The 15,548-nt window shown below is 39.8% G+C and overlaps 2 protein-coding genes across 5 annotated transcripts; both read left to right on the forward strand.

The window, feature by feature from the left end:
• Positions 1–29: 29 nt before the first annotated feature.
• taldo1 (transaldolase 1) lies at positions 30–7,743 on the forward strand. Its single transcript, XM_079736730.1, has 8 exons — positions 30–224; positions 1,853–1,976; positions 2,271–2,378; positions 2,791–2,922; positions 5,229–5,404; positions 6,404–6,601; positions 7,084–7,229; positions 7,341–7,743. Exons 1-8 carry the CDS (start codon positions 125–127, stop codon positions 7,371–7,373), a joined length of 1,017 nt encoding a protein of 338 aa, XP_079592856.1. The 5' UTR covers positions 30–124; the 3' UTR covers positions 7,374–7,743.
• Positions 7,744–7,947: 204 nt separating this feature from the next.
• LOC307075953 (uncharacterized protein) lies at positions 7,948–15,104 on the forward strand. Of its 4 annotated transcripts, none has more exons than XM_079736727.1 (15): positions 7,948–8,024; positions 8,654–8,819; positions 9,329–9,522; positions 9,647–9,751; positions 10,123–10,261; positions 10,774–10,924; positions 11,155–11,290; positions 11,481–11,633; positions 11,816–11,853; positions 11,979–12,008; positions 12,136–12,302; positions 12,724–13,187; positions 13,541–13,640; positions 14,127–14,382; positions 14,633–15,104. In XM_079736727.1, the coding sequence occupies exons 2-15, from the start codon at positions 8,688–8,690 to the stop codon at positions 14,722–14,724; spliced, it is 2,157 nt and encodes a 718-aa protein (XP_079592853.1). In that variant the 5' UTR covers positions 7,948–8,024; positions 8,654–8,687; the 3' UTR covers positions 14,725–15,104. The 4 variants fall into 4 exon arrangements, with proteins under 4 accessions (XP_079592853.1, XP_079592852.1, XP_079592851.1 ...); XM_079736726.1 differs by having other exon boundaries at positions 7,954–8,086; XM_079736725.1 differs by having other exon boundaries at positions 7,958–8,117.
• The last annotated feature ends 444 nt before the right edge of the window (positions 15,105–15,548 follow it).

Raw genomic sequence — 15,548 nt, forward strand, 5'->3', positions numbered from 1 at the left:
GGTCTAGATAATAAGGGCTGGTTCCGGGTAGTTCCTTCCTGTTTCACGGCGCTTCCGTGGTGCTGAAATCCCTTCTGGTCTCACGTGTTTACTGTGTATAAAAGACTCTTTGTACCTCATCAACATGTCTAGTCTGTCACCGGACAAACGGCGAAAAATGGAGTCAGCCTTAAACCAACTGAAGAAATACACTGTAGTAGTGGCCGACACTGGGGATTTCAATGGTAAATGTTTTACTTTTTCAATAGCCTAGCAGTTTTCGGGGAGTGATCGCTAATCGTAATGTGAATGACCTCCGTGCCATCTCAATCCAATTCCCAAAACATAACCGTGTGTGGCTAACGGCAAAGCGCTGCGCACTTGTTGCTAAACAGCAGGTCATGTTATTTCATAATTTATATTATTCGTTTCATGTTTCGCCGTGAGGATAAGGTAAAATCTTTTGAATCCGATTTCAGACCTTTGCATTTTCAGACATGAGGAACTTTGTGTTGCCATTGTTTTATTTGCAGATTACTTAGCGTTTTTAGATAAACGTAACAATGCATATTTTACTTCGATAGCTCTTCTGGCAATATCGTACACAGCTGCACGCAACTAGAATGCTCTATGTTGCATTGAACAATACACCTCGTTCATTAACTGTTTTTGTCTGTTTTAGCTGATAATAACCTAGACGTACCTTTTTTAAATAGTTGATTGGTGATTGTTTGGAAACTCAATATTAGGTATTTTTTAAATGCGATCGATTTTTTTATAATCTGTTATCCAATAGATAATCTGAACGAGGAAGTAACTGATAACCTGTTTTGCAATGTGGACATTTCCTCATGCTTCCTGCTTGCCCTGCGAGTCAGGATGACAAGACAAAAAAAATATGAATTTAATTTTAGATCTCACTTTCTCATTAGTGAAATGGGAGTCACTATACAATAGATAGTCTGAACGAGGAAGTAACTGATAACCTGTTTTGCTCCCTGCTTGCCCTGCGAGTCAGGATGACAAGACAAAAAACGTCCTCATTTACTGTGTTGTGCTTTCCTCACGCGTTTCTAACCGCTTCAACAGGATGAGGAACCTGCATCTGGTGTCACACCGATCTAATGTGTCCCTTTATGTGCAGATTGGATACTAAAGATGTAATTTGTAGTTGTGTGTGTGTGTGTATATATATATATATATAGGAAGTTAGTTTAGGTACTGGTTATTAACTTACTATAGCCTACTGTTTGTTCACTAAATATATAGTTAACGAATCATAAACGACTACTTAGTAGATAAGAGGTTGACTGCCCACTGGCACTGAAGCAGAGAACGAAACAAATTACTACTCTAGTTACTCTGGGTAAAATAATGAGCCGTTGATTATTTTAAACCAATGCTGGTGATGGCAGGCCTCAGCATGTCAGTTATTGTTACCTTTGTGTAAAAATAAGTGCAAATTTAGGTAGGGACAATTTTAAGTTTACATTAGTGAGCATGAGCTTTGTCATAAAGAGTGGGAGAACTGCAGATTTCTTGACGCTTGAGTTCTTGTATATCGCATCAATTAAAATTGTTAACTTCTACGGATTGGAAGACATGGAGAAAAATGTTATGGTCCTGTAGATGTCGGCCAGATAGTAAACCTTTCTCACACCTTCTCAGATTACGCCACAAGGAATTTCTCCTGTGATTTGTAAACAGGCCGTGACTGTTTCTTCACATTGCAAAATTGGTTGATGGGAAAAATTTGATTCGTTTTTTGGTCCTTACTGGAAAGGATTAGAGGCCAACTGATTTTTAATTCTGTGGATATGATCTGTTGTATTGGAACTTGCCATCCTAATCCCAATTTCTGCCCGTTCTGTAGCAATCGAAGAGTACAAGCCCCAAGATGCGACCACCAACCCTTCCCTCATCCTGGCTGCTGCCAAGATGCCTGCCTACCAGCACATCGTTGACCAGGCCATTAAATATGGCATTGCCAAAGGCGGGTAGGTTGTTTCATTGTTTTCAAAATTGCACAAATTGCACACATGAACTTCAGTTTTAAGTCATAACCTGGATCCTGCACATGGAGATGGCACCCAGTTGGAGTTTGTCTCTGTTATATTTTGCAAAATGATTCCATTATGTTCCTGATTTGAAGGCCAGATTATGAATTTAATTTTAGATCTCACTTTCTCATTAATGAAATGGGAGTCACTAAATGGTCTCAAATGCCCATGGTGTATCAATTTAACTATGATGAGAATTACAAAGCTCTGAAGTATTTTTTCTCTCTTCAGAACTGAAGATGAGGAGTTAACCAACATCATGGATAAACTGTTTGTCAGTTTTGGCCTTGAGATCCTCAAGAAGATCCCAGGCCGGGTCTCCACCGAGGTGGACGCACGGTAAGAGGAGGCATGCTGTACGTACAGCTTTTCTCTCAGGATAGGCCTTTACATTAAATTAAAGAGCTCCCTTCTTTTTGCTTTTAAACTCGTGAGTCCCACCAACTTCAGCATCAAGAAAATGCAGGCTTCCAGTTCCTCCAGTGTTTGTTCTTTGACAAAAGCACAAAGTAGAGGCCAAGAAAGGATGGTGCCTGTCATTAACATGCGCTAGGTCCTTTTAATTGTCTAACACTGATAATTGCAACTTGGGTGTTAATAGAAATAGTCTTAAGTAAGATCTTAATGTTTTACCGTGAAGTTTCTACAGTCTTCCTCAAGAGATGGGTGCCATAGAAACTGTGAAGGCTCACAGTATGGCATTATTCCGTCCATAGTGACCATGTTTGATGGTTCCAACTCTCATCCCCAGGCTGTCCTACAACAAGGATGAAATGGTAGCCAGGGCCCTGAAGCTCATTGCTCTGTATAAGGTTGAGGGAATCGAGAAGGAGCGCATCCTCATCAAGCTGTCGTCCACCTGGGAAGGCATCCAGGCTGGGAAGTAAGTGTACGAAGTGGCTTTTTTTTGTGGGAAAATAAGCATACAACCACTACTGTCTTTAGACTAAACCACTATGGACATGTATATGCACAGCTAAACTTAGATGAGTCCTTGCACAGACTGTATGCAGGGATTCCACATGTTCTTAAAAAGTCTAAAATCCAATAATCTGAAATTTAGACCTTCAATGAATTTTTAATACAATTGCGACAGGTCTTAAAAATAAATTTGATTATGGAACCAATAAACACTAATGTAAACTGGGCAGCCCGGTTTAAATTTATAGAAGCACTCCCAGCTAGTGTGTCGTGGGGGCTAGTTACATCTATTTACTCATTTCAACTACTATGGTAGCTCTGGCTAGAGAACAGCTCATTTAGAGATTAGTAAACAACAAATTTGAAGCCTGCTGAACCGTGTGCAAGAAAATGCTCAAATTAGGAACTTTGAGTATAATGGCATTAGAAGGCATGGGAAGTCAGAAAAAACTAAATACGCTTTCACAAGCCTTCGGCAAAGGCCAATATTTTGTTAAGGATTCACATCAGGAGCATCAAAGTCCGGTCCCATCGCGACCCACAATGCGCCAACAATGACGCCTGCAACCCCGGTGTTACAAGCCTAATGGTTCCCAAGATATCTGGTTCCCTAACACTTGCATGTGGCGGGCACAAGCATATTTACCCAGATGCAGCGGAGCTCATGTCAGTATATTCATCGAAATTCCAAAAACCTACGTTTTTAGTTTGTATGTGTTGTATCTCGTTATTGTTGTAAATAGGTATATCTTAAAAAGTACTACATTAAAGGCACCGTTAACACGTGATTATATAAATGATTTGTCTTCTTACTGGGTTCGATCACGGTCTCCAGTACAAAAAGTATTTTGTTCAGGGCAACTGCAGGTTGTCCTACTTCCGAGACTAATTTTCTACTTCTGGTAATGATGTAGAAAGATGATAACATTACTGTCGTGGGAACATTTTGGCTGTGGCTGTTTTTTTACATCTGGTAGCCTGTTTTCACAACGTTTGAGACTTTCTCCAGACATGAGGTGGCCGATATTTGCCATTCTACATCAGTGGTGCCGCTGTGCTTTCATTTCCAGCCCGTGCTCGTTAACCTGCCTTGCTGATTGCATGCTCAATCCTAAATTTGGGTGTAGGCCAGGGTTGCTAAACATTTTAAAATGAATCAGTCAAATTAATCTTGTCAGTTTGACGGACTCCATGACTCCATTCGCGCTGTAGGGGATTTAAAAAAGACGTGAGTGGGAGGGCAGGGCCAGGGCAGAGTGTGTTAGCCGGTGGCAGAGCGGGAGCGAAAAAAAGTGACGGAATAGCAGGGGTGGCTCCAAACTGCAGTTATTTGGAGCAAATGTGCTTTACTTTCAACGCAACTGAAACTACATCGATATTGACGATAGTGTCTTGTTCCATATTCCATATTGTTTGAAAAAATATTAATATATTTCAAATATCGATATACCGCCCAGCCCTAGGCTGTAGTCGACTAAATCAATTTGTTGAAAACTTAAATAACCTTTTCCATTTTGACATGCTATTACAGTAATTGTGGAATAAATGTTTGAAGTCAAAGGCACAATAAATCTATAGGCTAAATTCTAATGAGAATTAGATTTTAAAAAGAATAGATATTAAACTTAAAATTATTCACTTCACGTAATAAAGCAATCTAAAGCTGGACACGAGGCACTCTCGGGGTCCTAGTCACCATGGGTCTAGAGTGGTAACTGCTGCTCACTGACCAGGGATTGCATCTCTTTTTTCCCTGCTCCAACGCCATTGCTTCAGCTTTACAGTTTTCATTTAAAGTTGCTAATCCCAAGGCAGAATGTGCAATATCCTTGTGTGGCAAATGACAACATCAATCAATTGAAAACAAATCGACACAGAGCTAGGTACATGCTCCTTCAGGTCATTTTACAAAAATACTCCAGATAGGCTTTGTCCTCTTTTGTGGCCCTTGTCTTTTGGTTGTTTTTATGTTTAGGTTTGTCGTTTAAAACTAACATGAAATACACCTTTTTGAAGCAATAGTTCTCTTGTAATAACGGTTTAGTAATAATCATAATCCGTATTGAACGGAATTCCTGTGTCTTAAGCCTCTGTATCATATCTGATGCCGCTATTATAATGCACATATATGAGAACCTAAACGATTGTACCCTTCGGACAACAGGAAAGACAATTCCACAAGTCGACTTTTGGGGTACAGCCCTACAGGTTTCAAGTTGCACATGTGTTGATGGGTGGTTAACTTTGAGATTGTGTGTGTGTTCCCAGGGAGCTGGAGGAGAAGCATGGCGTCCATTGCAACATGACCCTGCTATTTTCCTTCGCGCAGGCTGTGGCCTGCGCAGAGGCCAAGGTCACCCTCATCTCACCCTTTGTGGGGCGCATTCTGGACTGGTACAAGGAAAGCACCGGCTGCAAAAGCTATGAGCCACACGAGGACCCAGGTAATTTTTTTTTAGTTTTACACACAGTGCACCTTGAATGCCTAGCACACCTTCTTAATATTTACAAGGAAACGGTCGGCGACCTGATAAAGCTGTAGTAGACCAGTTCTCAAGCTCAATAAGCTTTCAACACGTCTGTTTCAAAGGATGCTATGAAGACAATAAAGTTATATGACAGTTTAAAGTTGCTCTTTGAACCTCTTGAGTTCAACCATATTACAGGCAATTTATAAAAAAATGTACCACATTTACATCGTATCATTAAATCCTGACCCCGCAGAGACAAACTACCAACGGTTTTGGATAGTTTTAGCTTATGGTCGATTAGCCACATGGAAGTGGAGATATAAATTGACAAATGTAAATAAAATGAGCTCCATATATTACCATGATATTCCAGCAGAGGGCACTGGTTTTGCTTCTGTTAGTATAAAAATGTATGTCTAAATGATTGTACTAGTTCTACACAGATTTCCTATTTGCCAATAGTAAAAGAAAATTGCAGCACATGGTTTTGAAAAACCAATACAATCACGATTGGTTGAAGGTTTGCTCTTCCATAAGAGCCTACAGGCTAAAATGCAATCAGTTCTCATATATTTTGACATGATTTTGTTTACAATATTATATATTTTCTTAGCTGTTTGTTCAGTTTTTCATTTTTAAGAATATAATACAAAATCAAATGTTGTAGTATGTGTTTACAAAGCACATGTCTCCTGTGTTTTGAATCAGGATCTCAAAGTGAAGAATGATCAGACAATATGGATGACATTTTGCTAAAGAAATTGTCATTTTTCTTTATGACAAATAAGGGTAAATTTTGAAAAACATCCGATGTAGTCCAAGACCTCAGGGCTAAGTTGTTCCCCTTTCCCACACCTGATCATGTAGCAATAACATCTGCAGTGTCTCTAATATAGATTTCCTTCTTGATTGGCTGACCACAAGCTTGAAAAGATTTAGCTATACATGTTAATATGTGCCCTCGAAACACAGGTGTACTGAGTGTGACCAAGATTTACAACTACTACAAGAAGTTTGGCTACCCCACTGTGGTGATGGGCGCCTCCTTCAGGAACACCGGGGAAGTCAAGGCCCTGGCTGGCTGCGATCTGCTCACCATCTCCCCCAGCTTACTGGAAGAACTCAGCCAGGACCATGGCACTATCAAAGAGCTGCTCAATGAGAAGAACGGTATGGCTCTATGGCTCAGACAGAGGCTCCCCTGAAGTCATATAGCCATTGTTGTCTTATGCTTTTCTGAACAGACGACAAACAAAAAGCATTTACTGTTTTGCATACTATGTAGCTAAGAGGTGCTGTAGGTAAGATTGAATGGCTAATCAGGGCTTCTCCTCCCTAATTGGTTCTGGGAATCCATCCTACCTTTCAATCACAGGGGCATGAAGGCGAGGCTTTTGCCCTTTTATGCTTTCTTGAATCTTGCCTACAGCCCTTCATACTCTGATGAATATGAAGATTCAGGAAGTCTAGAAGACGGTACCCCCAAATAGTATTTATTTGGTTGTAACTTAACGTTCTTATCTATTGCATATGTTGTTGTTACAAACCTGAGATTCCTGTCACTTTTGTAATGTACTTTTAGTTATGATTTCCAAAGACTGGTGACTAGTGTGCCACTCGTGTAACCTCTGGTTGTGTCTCTCTGTGTGCAGCCAAGGACTGTGCTCTGGACAAGGTTCACCTGGATGAGAAGGCCTTTCGCTGGGAGCACAACGAGGACCGCATGGCCGTGGAGAAGCTTTCAGACGGCATCCGCAAGTTTGCTGCCGACGCCGTTAAACTGGAGTGCATGATAAAGGTACACCTTGATCACGGCAATACGGGGAATGCCACTTCAACACATAACTTGGTTGTATCTCCTGTCCAAATATAATGACTTGTATCTTTTTATTCCTTGCTTGTCCTACAGGAGAAAGTTCTTCAGGTGAAGAACGGCCAGTAATGGAGGAAGGAGGCACATGGTCCCATCCAAGCGTCTGACCCTTTAAGATGTGTGGTGACTGTTTGTATTGTGGACCATCATAACCGAGGAACCAGGGAACTTGGACCACCCCCCCCCCCCCCCCCCGGAAGGCCCTCTAAAAACGACCATTAAGTCTACTAGAATGTTCCTGAATTCTGAACAAACTTATAACCGCTTGGCTTAAATGCATATTATTAGCCTTGCTAAGTAAACCAATTTTACAGAATCTTCTACATTTATATAGGCTGATAAAAGTATACATTTATTTTATACAGTACTCAAAAGGTACATGGCAAAATGAACATCAATTCTGACATTCCACAGAATGTAAATAAAGATCTGTTTTAAATATTTGTCTGTTTTTTACCAAAACTGTCAACATTTAGAAAAAGTACACTGCAATGTGTTTAACAACTTATGTGTTCGCAGATGTTTGCCCGATTTAGTATATCCTTTCTTTTGATCGGTCAATGTGCTCTAATGTCACATCTCTGGTCTAGCAAGTTCAACATCATTCTTCTCATGTTAAATCCCCGCCTACTTCCCTTAAGCAATATCAATGCAGTGAGCGAATTGAGTGGTACAGCAACTTCCTTGTGTATTGTAGCTGATCGTGATACATCTTTTAAGGTACTGTTCAGCTGAGGGTTTCGCTTTTGAGTGAAGGATTTACAAGAATTCATTTGCAACTGGTAATCAGACTTGGTTTTATGTTTTGTGCTGGTAAGAACTGCATTCTATTGTATGTGAATATATGCAACATGAGCAGGTTGGGAGGTTTTCTAAAGAACTATTGGTCATTGTGGCAAATACTGGCATTGGTGGTAGGGGTGTTAACTTGATTCTACATGAATCTATAACTTTTTACTAACGGAGAACTGGTTTAAAGTTGGTTCCTTGATAATGTTTAACGCATCGGGGCATTATGTAGCTACATGGTTGTCTATTTTGGTCATGTTAATACATTTAATAGAGCTAAAATTGATTAGAAAATTGCTCATGCTCAGCATAAATAGTGTCAACGCTTGAAATGTTAATGGTTATGTAGGATATTTACTTAGTCACTCAATATCTATCCAATGAGTAGAAATGGAAACTGAAGAGATTTTAACAATGTCTTGTGAAAATAACTATCCATCCATAGCCACATTTGTGTGGGCTTTAAAATACTATATCATACTTTCCCGTGAAAAAAAAGAATAGTCTGGCATTGTTAGCTCAGCAGGCATACTCACCATGGCAACATTTGTGCCCCAAAGGGTTTGCTACACCTGTCTGGAGTGACAAGCTGGGATGTTGTCAAGCTTTACTTGGGTGGTCCTGGTGCAGAGTCTGACTTTGTTACAGTTGGATCCAGCACACAGTGCCCCTCCTCTGGGTGCAGTGGTCCATGTCGTCCCCATAGAGACCAATGGAGGGGAAATGGTGAGCACCTCTTGCTTTTTTTCCACCCCCAGAGATGCCCTGGAGTGTAAAATTTGTATGTATTGGTTGAATAAGTTAGATTTGACTTTGTCTTGGAAATAGTTGGAAGGATATATCATACTACATATGCTGAGGAAACAATGGGTGCAGTGCATTCTTCCATTCTCCAGTTATTTACTTCGTTTCCACCCAGCTACTCTATTTGTGTCCAGGTAGTTACTATGTGCTGCTCCTCGCGTTCTACAATATATTAACTCATCTATCTCTCATAGACACTTATGTCTATACCTTAAAGCCCTAGCTTTATGGTAATTTCATGTTTTTATTTACCTAGGTGTTCGAGTATATTTTTGGAGAGGGTAATCAGGCAGTTCCAGCCGTTGTCTTAGAACTATTATAAGAGGATGACTGTTGATTATTTTGTTTTTGTTCAGTTGCAACTGATTCTAGGGCTGGGGACCTTGTTCTGTACTGTCCCTCCATAATGGTGTTAAAAAAATCTTTGATAGGTGAGAGCCCATTTCATGGTGGCTGCATCAAACCCGTGTCCAGACTTGACTGGAGTGTGTGCTGAGGGTGAGGAGGACTGCAAAGTAATTCCTACAACTACACCTTTCACTGGCACAAAGCCCGGCCCTGGTTGGTGCATCCGCAGGTGGCAGAAGACTATTCCCAGCAACTACAGTGCCACTTTTAAATTAGGGTATGCCGCCGACTACTTTCTATTCAGAAATGATCAATTTGATTGACCATTTTAGTGTTTAAATGTTCAGATCCTTGCAACAGTATGCTTGCTTGGATTTTCTTTTGATTGGTATTTCTTAAAGGTCCCAAGTGACTTGGGATGTGTTCATTCGGACGGAGGCCACGGTACGAGCTAATACAACCAAACTCAACAGACCCCCTTATGTTGCCCTCCCACCACCTCTGAGGTAATCAAAGCCCACTTACCCATCCCTGTACACACAGACCTTCACCATCATTTCGTTTATTTTTGTGATGCCCACAATAATACATTTTTGAGACAGTTTAGTATTGGAGAATCAATTAGCTAATCCTTGTGTCTGCCAACCAAAGAGATGACTAGTTAATAATATAATTAGAAAGTAGGGAATTAAGTTTTTACTTCATTAATTCCAGAGGGGAAATTAGGTAACTATAGATTATTACAGGCCCATAATGATTTCTTTATTTCATGACAATATCGACTATGATCTATCTGTACTGTTATGACCGCATACTGTCATATTCTGGCACCACATGGGTTGACGTGGCATGATACCAGGGATTTACCTTTCCACAGGGCCATTGCTGGCTGCCCTCACCGCATCAATCTGTCCCTCCTCGACCTGGACAAGGACACAGTTCGGTGCCGCTTTGCCCGTGCAGACCAGGGGGAGTGCCATGGGTGCACTCAACACTCTTTTATAGAGCTCAATGAGGTGAGTCTCGTTGTTTTCAGAACTAATTACCATCATGACCCCACGGCAATAAGTCGTGGCTAGCCACCACATGAGATCAATGCAAATTGTATATTTCATCACAATTTAATTGTACTACAACTTTGTTTGCTTTTCACCATTATGACACCCATTGCACTCTCCATTACTCCATGTTCCATCTCAAGGTTTCTTTCTTCAGAATTAAGGGACTTTTCCCTTGCATAAGGTAATCTGTTATGCTAGGTAGGAAATGTGTGTCTAAGTCCCCCAAAAATAGAACTTCAACAGTGAGTAAAAACAATTATGTGGGTATGTATAAAATATCTCTAGCCTAGCACCGATTTTTCCAAGCAGATTATTATGGATTACTTTATCATCAACATTTGTATTAAAAGCATACATTTATTTAGCATGTATGCTGGAAATGAAAACAAGACTCATACATAATTGTATGCCTGCAGATACCATATTTGCTATATAAGCTGTTTTATTTGGGTAATTACTTTTGCCAGGAAAAATGTATGCTGTCATTTAGCGGAGAAGCATCTGCCGGCCAGTACTCTGTGATGTTAATGGTGGAGGACTTACTTCCCCAATCCAAACTGAGTTCAAATGAAGACCCCAAGCCACTCAGCTCTATCCCTGTGTACCTCTCCCTTACTGGTGAGTCGTGTGGCTTAACTTCCATCAAAGGCCCAAAACCCAGGTTACACAGTGTGAACATTAAAATGCAACTATTACTATGTGCTCTCAAACAAGATTTGGATCTACGTAAAGAGAAATTGATCTGTGGTGGCCACAAGTGTAACCTGCTCCTCCTCTACATGCTGATATCCCTTGTTTTTACTCCATTTTAAATGTGCAAGTCATCATAACCTTTTACTGTTTTTCAGTGGAGGAAGCGTCTTCTTCTGGTTGCAGTGCAGAACCAGTTGCTACTGGCCAAACTCCTCTGAGGGATACAAGATTGATCATTCTGCCATATGAACAAGTCAACCTGACCGCCACCTTCACCTCAGAGCTGGAAAGGTATCCAGAGGGGGTTTCATTTAATTTTCCGGAAGATACAAAACTTTATTCCAAGAATATTGAAAGAAATAGTTTTTATTCAACTGCCAATTAAAACAACACCGATTTTTAAGCTGTGAGGTAGAAATGTTCCATTTTATTTTTATATTTTTCGCTCTGTGTAAAAGTTTTTATATTTTGTCTTCTGCAGGGTTGTAGAGATTGGAGTAGTTGGCCCTCCTGACCTCTTCATGTCAGGCCTCACAACAATTGAGACAATGAGTACTAAAGAAGTCACATGGGTCTGTGCGCCAAACACACTACCTCCTATTCTACCCATCTGCTTCTCTGCTAATACAATCAGGTCAGCGTCACTGTGTATAGAACGTAAATGTATGTAACCAACCATTATATCTCTGTTGATATCAGAAAAAACAAGTAGCAATAAGGCAAATTGTTTTAGTGTAGAAATCTGGATCTAGAAAAGAGCATTCGTTATCGAAGAATAAATTAATATTGGTATGTACACATTCTCCATCTTTACAGTTCACAATCAGAACCTAGATGTCTATGGATACATCAAAGTAAGATTTTACCAGCGTAGAACATATTTTACCATGATACACATATAGGAAACCCTAAACCTGATCAAATGCATGCACTTTGCATAGGCTAAGTCTGTTTTGTTTGTTTGTTTCCTTCCTTCTAGGGGAAACGATGACTTTGCCTCCAGGGACAAGTTGAGAATGCAACCATCTTTAATAAACGCAGCATGCTTATAAATGACCTTACAGACTCCTTAGAGTGTGTATCATGGCGCCGGTATAAACATGTGTTCCCCACGTCTAACGCCTCTCTTCCCCAAGATCTGGAGTGCTCGGACACAGAGATGACCCTGGTGCTCCCAGTTATCACACTGAAGAACATCAACCTGGAAAACATTAAGCTCAACAGCCCCACCTGCCCGGTCTCCTATAACAACACACACCTGACTGCTCACATCCCACTGACCGGCTGTGGCACCAAGAGAGTGGTAAGGATCATAAAATACCACTTTGGTCCACTTATGTTTTTTTTAATGATTGCTTTTTTTTTCCTATGATCATTTTAATCCTTTCTATCTAAGTATTTATGAATGACATTATGTAAAAAGGACATTATGACATTTTTATGTATTTCCTTTATTTAAACAGGAAGTCTCAATGAGATCAAATACTGTTATTTGAGACGAAAATACATGTATACAGAAGTTTGCCAAGACAACACCCCAGTAAATAAATGTAGTATATACAAAGTTACACACCACAACTCCGTTTTTACAAGTAGTGTCCCTAGAGCTCATCAATCCTGTGCTTTTGGGGCAGAATTATTGTTTAGATATAATTATATTATAAGTATAAAATATATAAATGAATGATATCTTGGCCTGTCTTATCTCTCTTCTTCCTGTCCAGCATGTGGGTTCAGTGCTAATTTATACCAACACCCTGCAAAGCGTGCACAGTGACACCATGATCCGCCGCCTGCCTTCACTCATTCTCCCGCTTGCCTGCCATATCTCACCAGTCAAGGCCCAAGGTCAATACAGGAGCATGATTGGCGAAGAGGAGGAGATCTTTGGCAGTGTCTCGTTTTGGCTTGATTTTTCCTTGCCTAACCGTGGGCCATTTTCAAGTATCATGCAAAATGCCACCATTCGCAATTTGAGAATTCCGACACCAACTAGGTATGCCTTGCAGGCGGTTGAGCTGCCAAGCCTAAAGAGAAGACTTTTTCCTGCTGCCCAGCAACAGGTTGAACAGCTGGACCTGTATGTGATGTCCAACAGCAAGAAAGGCAGAGTGGAGCTGATTGTGGACAATTGTATTTGGTCAGTGACAGAGGAGCTTTCTGACCCACAAACATTTCTTGAACAGGGGTAAGGATAATTAAGTCACCACTCAAAACACATCTGCTCAAAACTGCCTTTTCCATCTGATGCAAATTGCTATGTATCTTACTATTGTTATTATTTGTATCTATTGTTGTTTCTCTTTAATGACTTTTGTGTATCTTTGTACGGTGTCCTTGAGTGCAGAGAAAGGTGCCTTCAAATTAAATTTAATACTACATGCTCAATGTATTTTTTCAGTGGAATGTGATGGCATGATATTATGGAACGGCTTTGAAAACAAATGTCTTAGCTCTTAGCCACCGTTTTTATAAATTAATTATGGTTGAATTGTATTATTATTTATTTATATTATCATTCAAAACAATCCCTTTCCCTAGGTGTGAGGGTTCCAGCAGCATCGTTGAGCTTCTTACTCCGGACAAATCTTTCAAGACTTACCGACTTAATATAAGCAGCATTGAAATACATGGATCAAGAGTATGTCTGTTCTCCATATTTCCTAGCCACCAACCCAAAAACCTTTTAATACGCACACACACGTGCACTTTCGGAAGCACCCCCTCTGCATCCCCATCAATATGTTATAGCTTGAAGCAGAGGTAGAAGGAGTTGTGCTGGGAGTGGTACTTAGTTATTTTTACAATAGAAATGTCTATATTGGTCTGGGTGATAATTCTTTGCTGCTTTTAGCTGAAACCACAAACAGGTTAGTAATATAGTAATTTATCATCTCCCAAAGCCAACCCATAATTTGCCCAAAGGATTTAAATCTGAAAGCATAATAAGAACCGTTTGAGCATTGTGTTTCTTCAAAATATTATTTTTATATTTTGTTAATTGAACATATGCATATACAATGACTAGGATTACATCATTTCACCATACTAATAGTGATATACAAATAATCTCAGATTTCCAAAACTAGAATGAACTGTAATTTGCTTAATTTGTTGTCTTATTTAGATGTTTGTGGAGTGTAAGGTGCATCTTTGCATGCCTACCTTGCCTTCTCACAATTGTCCTGACCCCTGTCTCAACTCCAAAAGTACTTCAAATATGACAGACTGGTTGTCCGGCAGCACCTACACCATCAGGTCGGGAGCTGTGAGTTTAGCGCTTGAAAGCTTCCCCTCCAGCAATATCCCTGCTAGCGGTGAAAACCGACCTGAAGCGACTACTACCCCCCCAAGGGAAGGGATGGCAACTGCCTCTGCAAATGGTAAAGATTCCCCTTTCTTTTCACCCAAAAATAGATTTCCGTTTTCATGGAGAAAACATTGGAGAACATTGTTCTTATTGGCCCCTTGTGTTGACATAAATGTTTGACTAAATATAGTTTTCCATTCGTCAAACTGTGTTTCATATCCTACATACAAAGGTTTATTCAGTATACTGTCTACTGTAAAGCATGGCTTCGAAAATACAAGTGATTATGCAAATTTATTACTGTTTGTTTATTTGTTTTCCAGCTCCTCCTGAAACCAAAGCCATGACAGCAGCATTGATTATTCCAACCCTTAATATATTCCTTCAAGTTCTGCTTTGTCACTGGAATATCTGAAGCGGTCTGTGTAATAAGAATTTTACAAGTGATAAGTGCTAACCCAACACTGGGAAAATAAAATATGCTTCTCACCATGCTCTCGATATGTATTCCATACATAGACTTGTTATTCTTTCAAATCATTTATATTTTACAAAACCCCTGATGCCTGCTACATATTAACACTACAACAACTTGTAACACTTTAAGATGCCAAGCGTATACATGCTGTTCCTCTTCTGGAAAAAATGTATAACATTGCTGCATGTTCTTTTTAAATGTAAACCACGTGGTTGTTTTCCTAAACAACATGATCGCTAAAAATCTGTTAAAGAACGGGACAAATGGTAAATGTAATCTGCTGCAACTTGAATAAAGCCCACATATCCAAAACAAAATAGCCTTTTTTCTTCCGACTAAATTCAGTAACGACCAAACAACGTCTTCATATATTATTGGACATTAGGCCTAGACCTAATGCATAATATAAATGCAATCAAAAAATAAACTTAAAATGATAATTATATAGGTGAGCAATAATTAAATACAAAACCCCAAAAGACCAAACTTTGCATAAGTATAACAGCGGCCTACTAAAAACAACGTTAACCTGCTCATCAAGATAGGTTTAAAAAACTGTAGTTGATAATTGTTTTGATTGGGTCCTTCAAAAAAAAGGAGTCGTAACAAAATTATTCGTACAATACCCTCTTAAACAAAAGCACGTCCGTGGTATTATATCCAGTTTATATGATTTGTGCATTTTGTAGAAGAAAAACTGCCACGACATTGCTACACTGGTGTACTGAGGATTGTACGTGTGTTTTCATGTTTAGACATCT

The sequence above is a fragment of the Pollachius pollachius genome, assembly GCF_949987615.1.
Source record: "Pollachius pollachius genome assembly, chromosome: 5".
Lineage (NCBI taxonomy): Eukaryota > Metazoa > Chordata > Actinopteri > Gadiformes > Gadidae > Pollachius > Pollachius pollachius.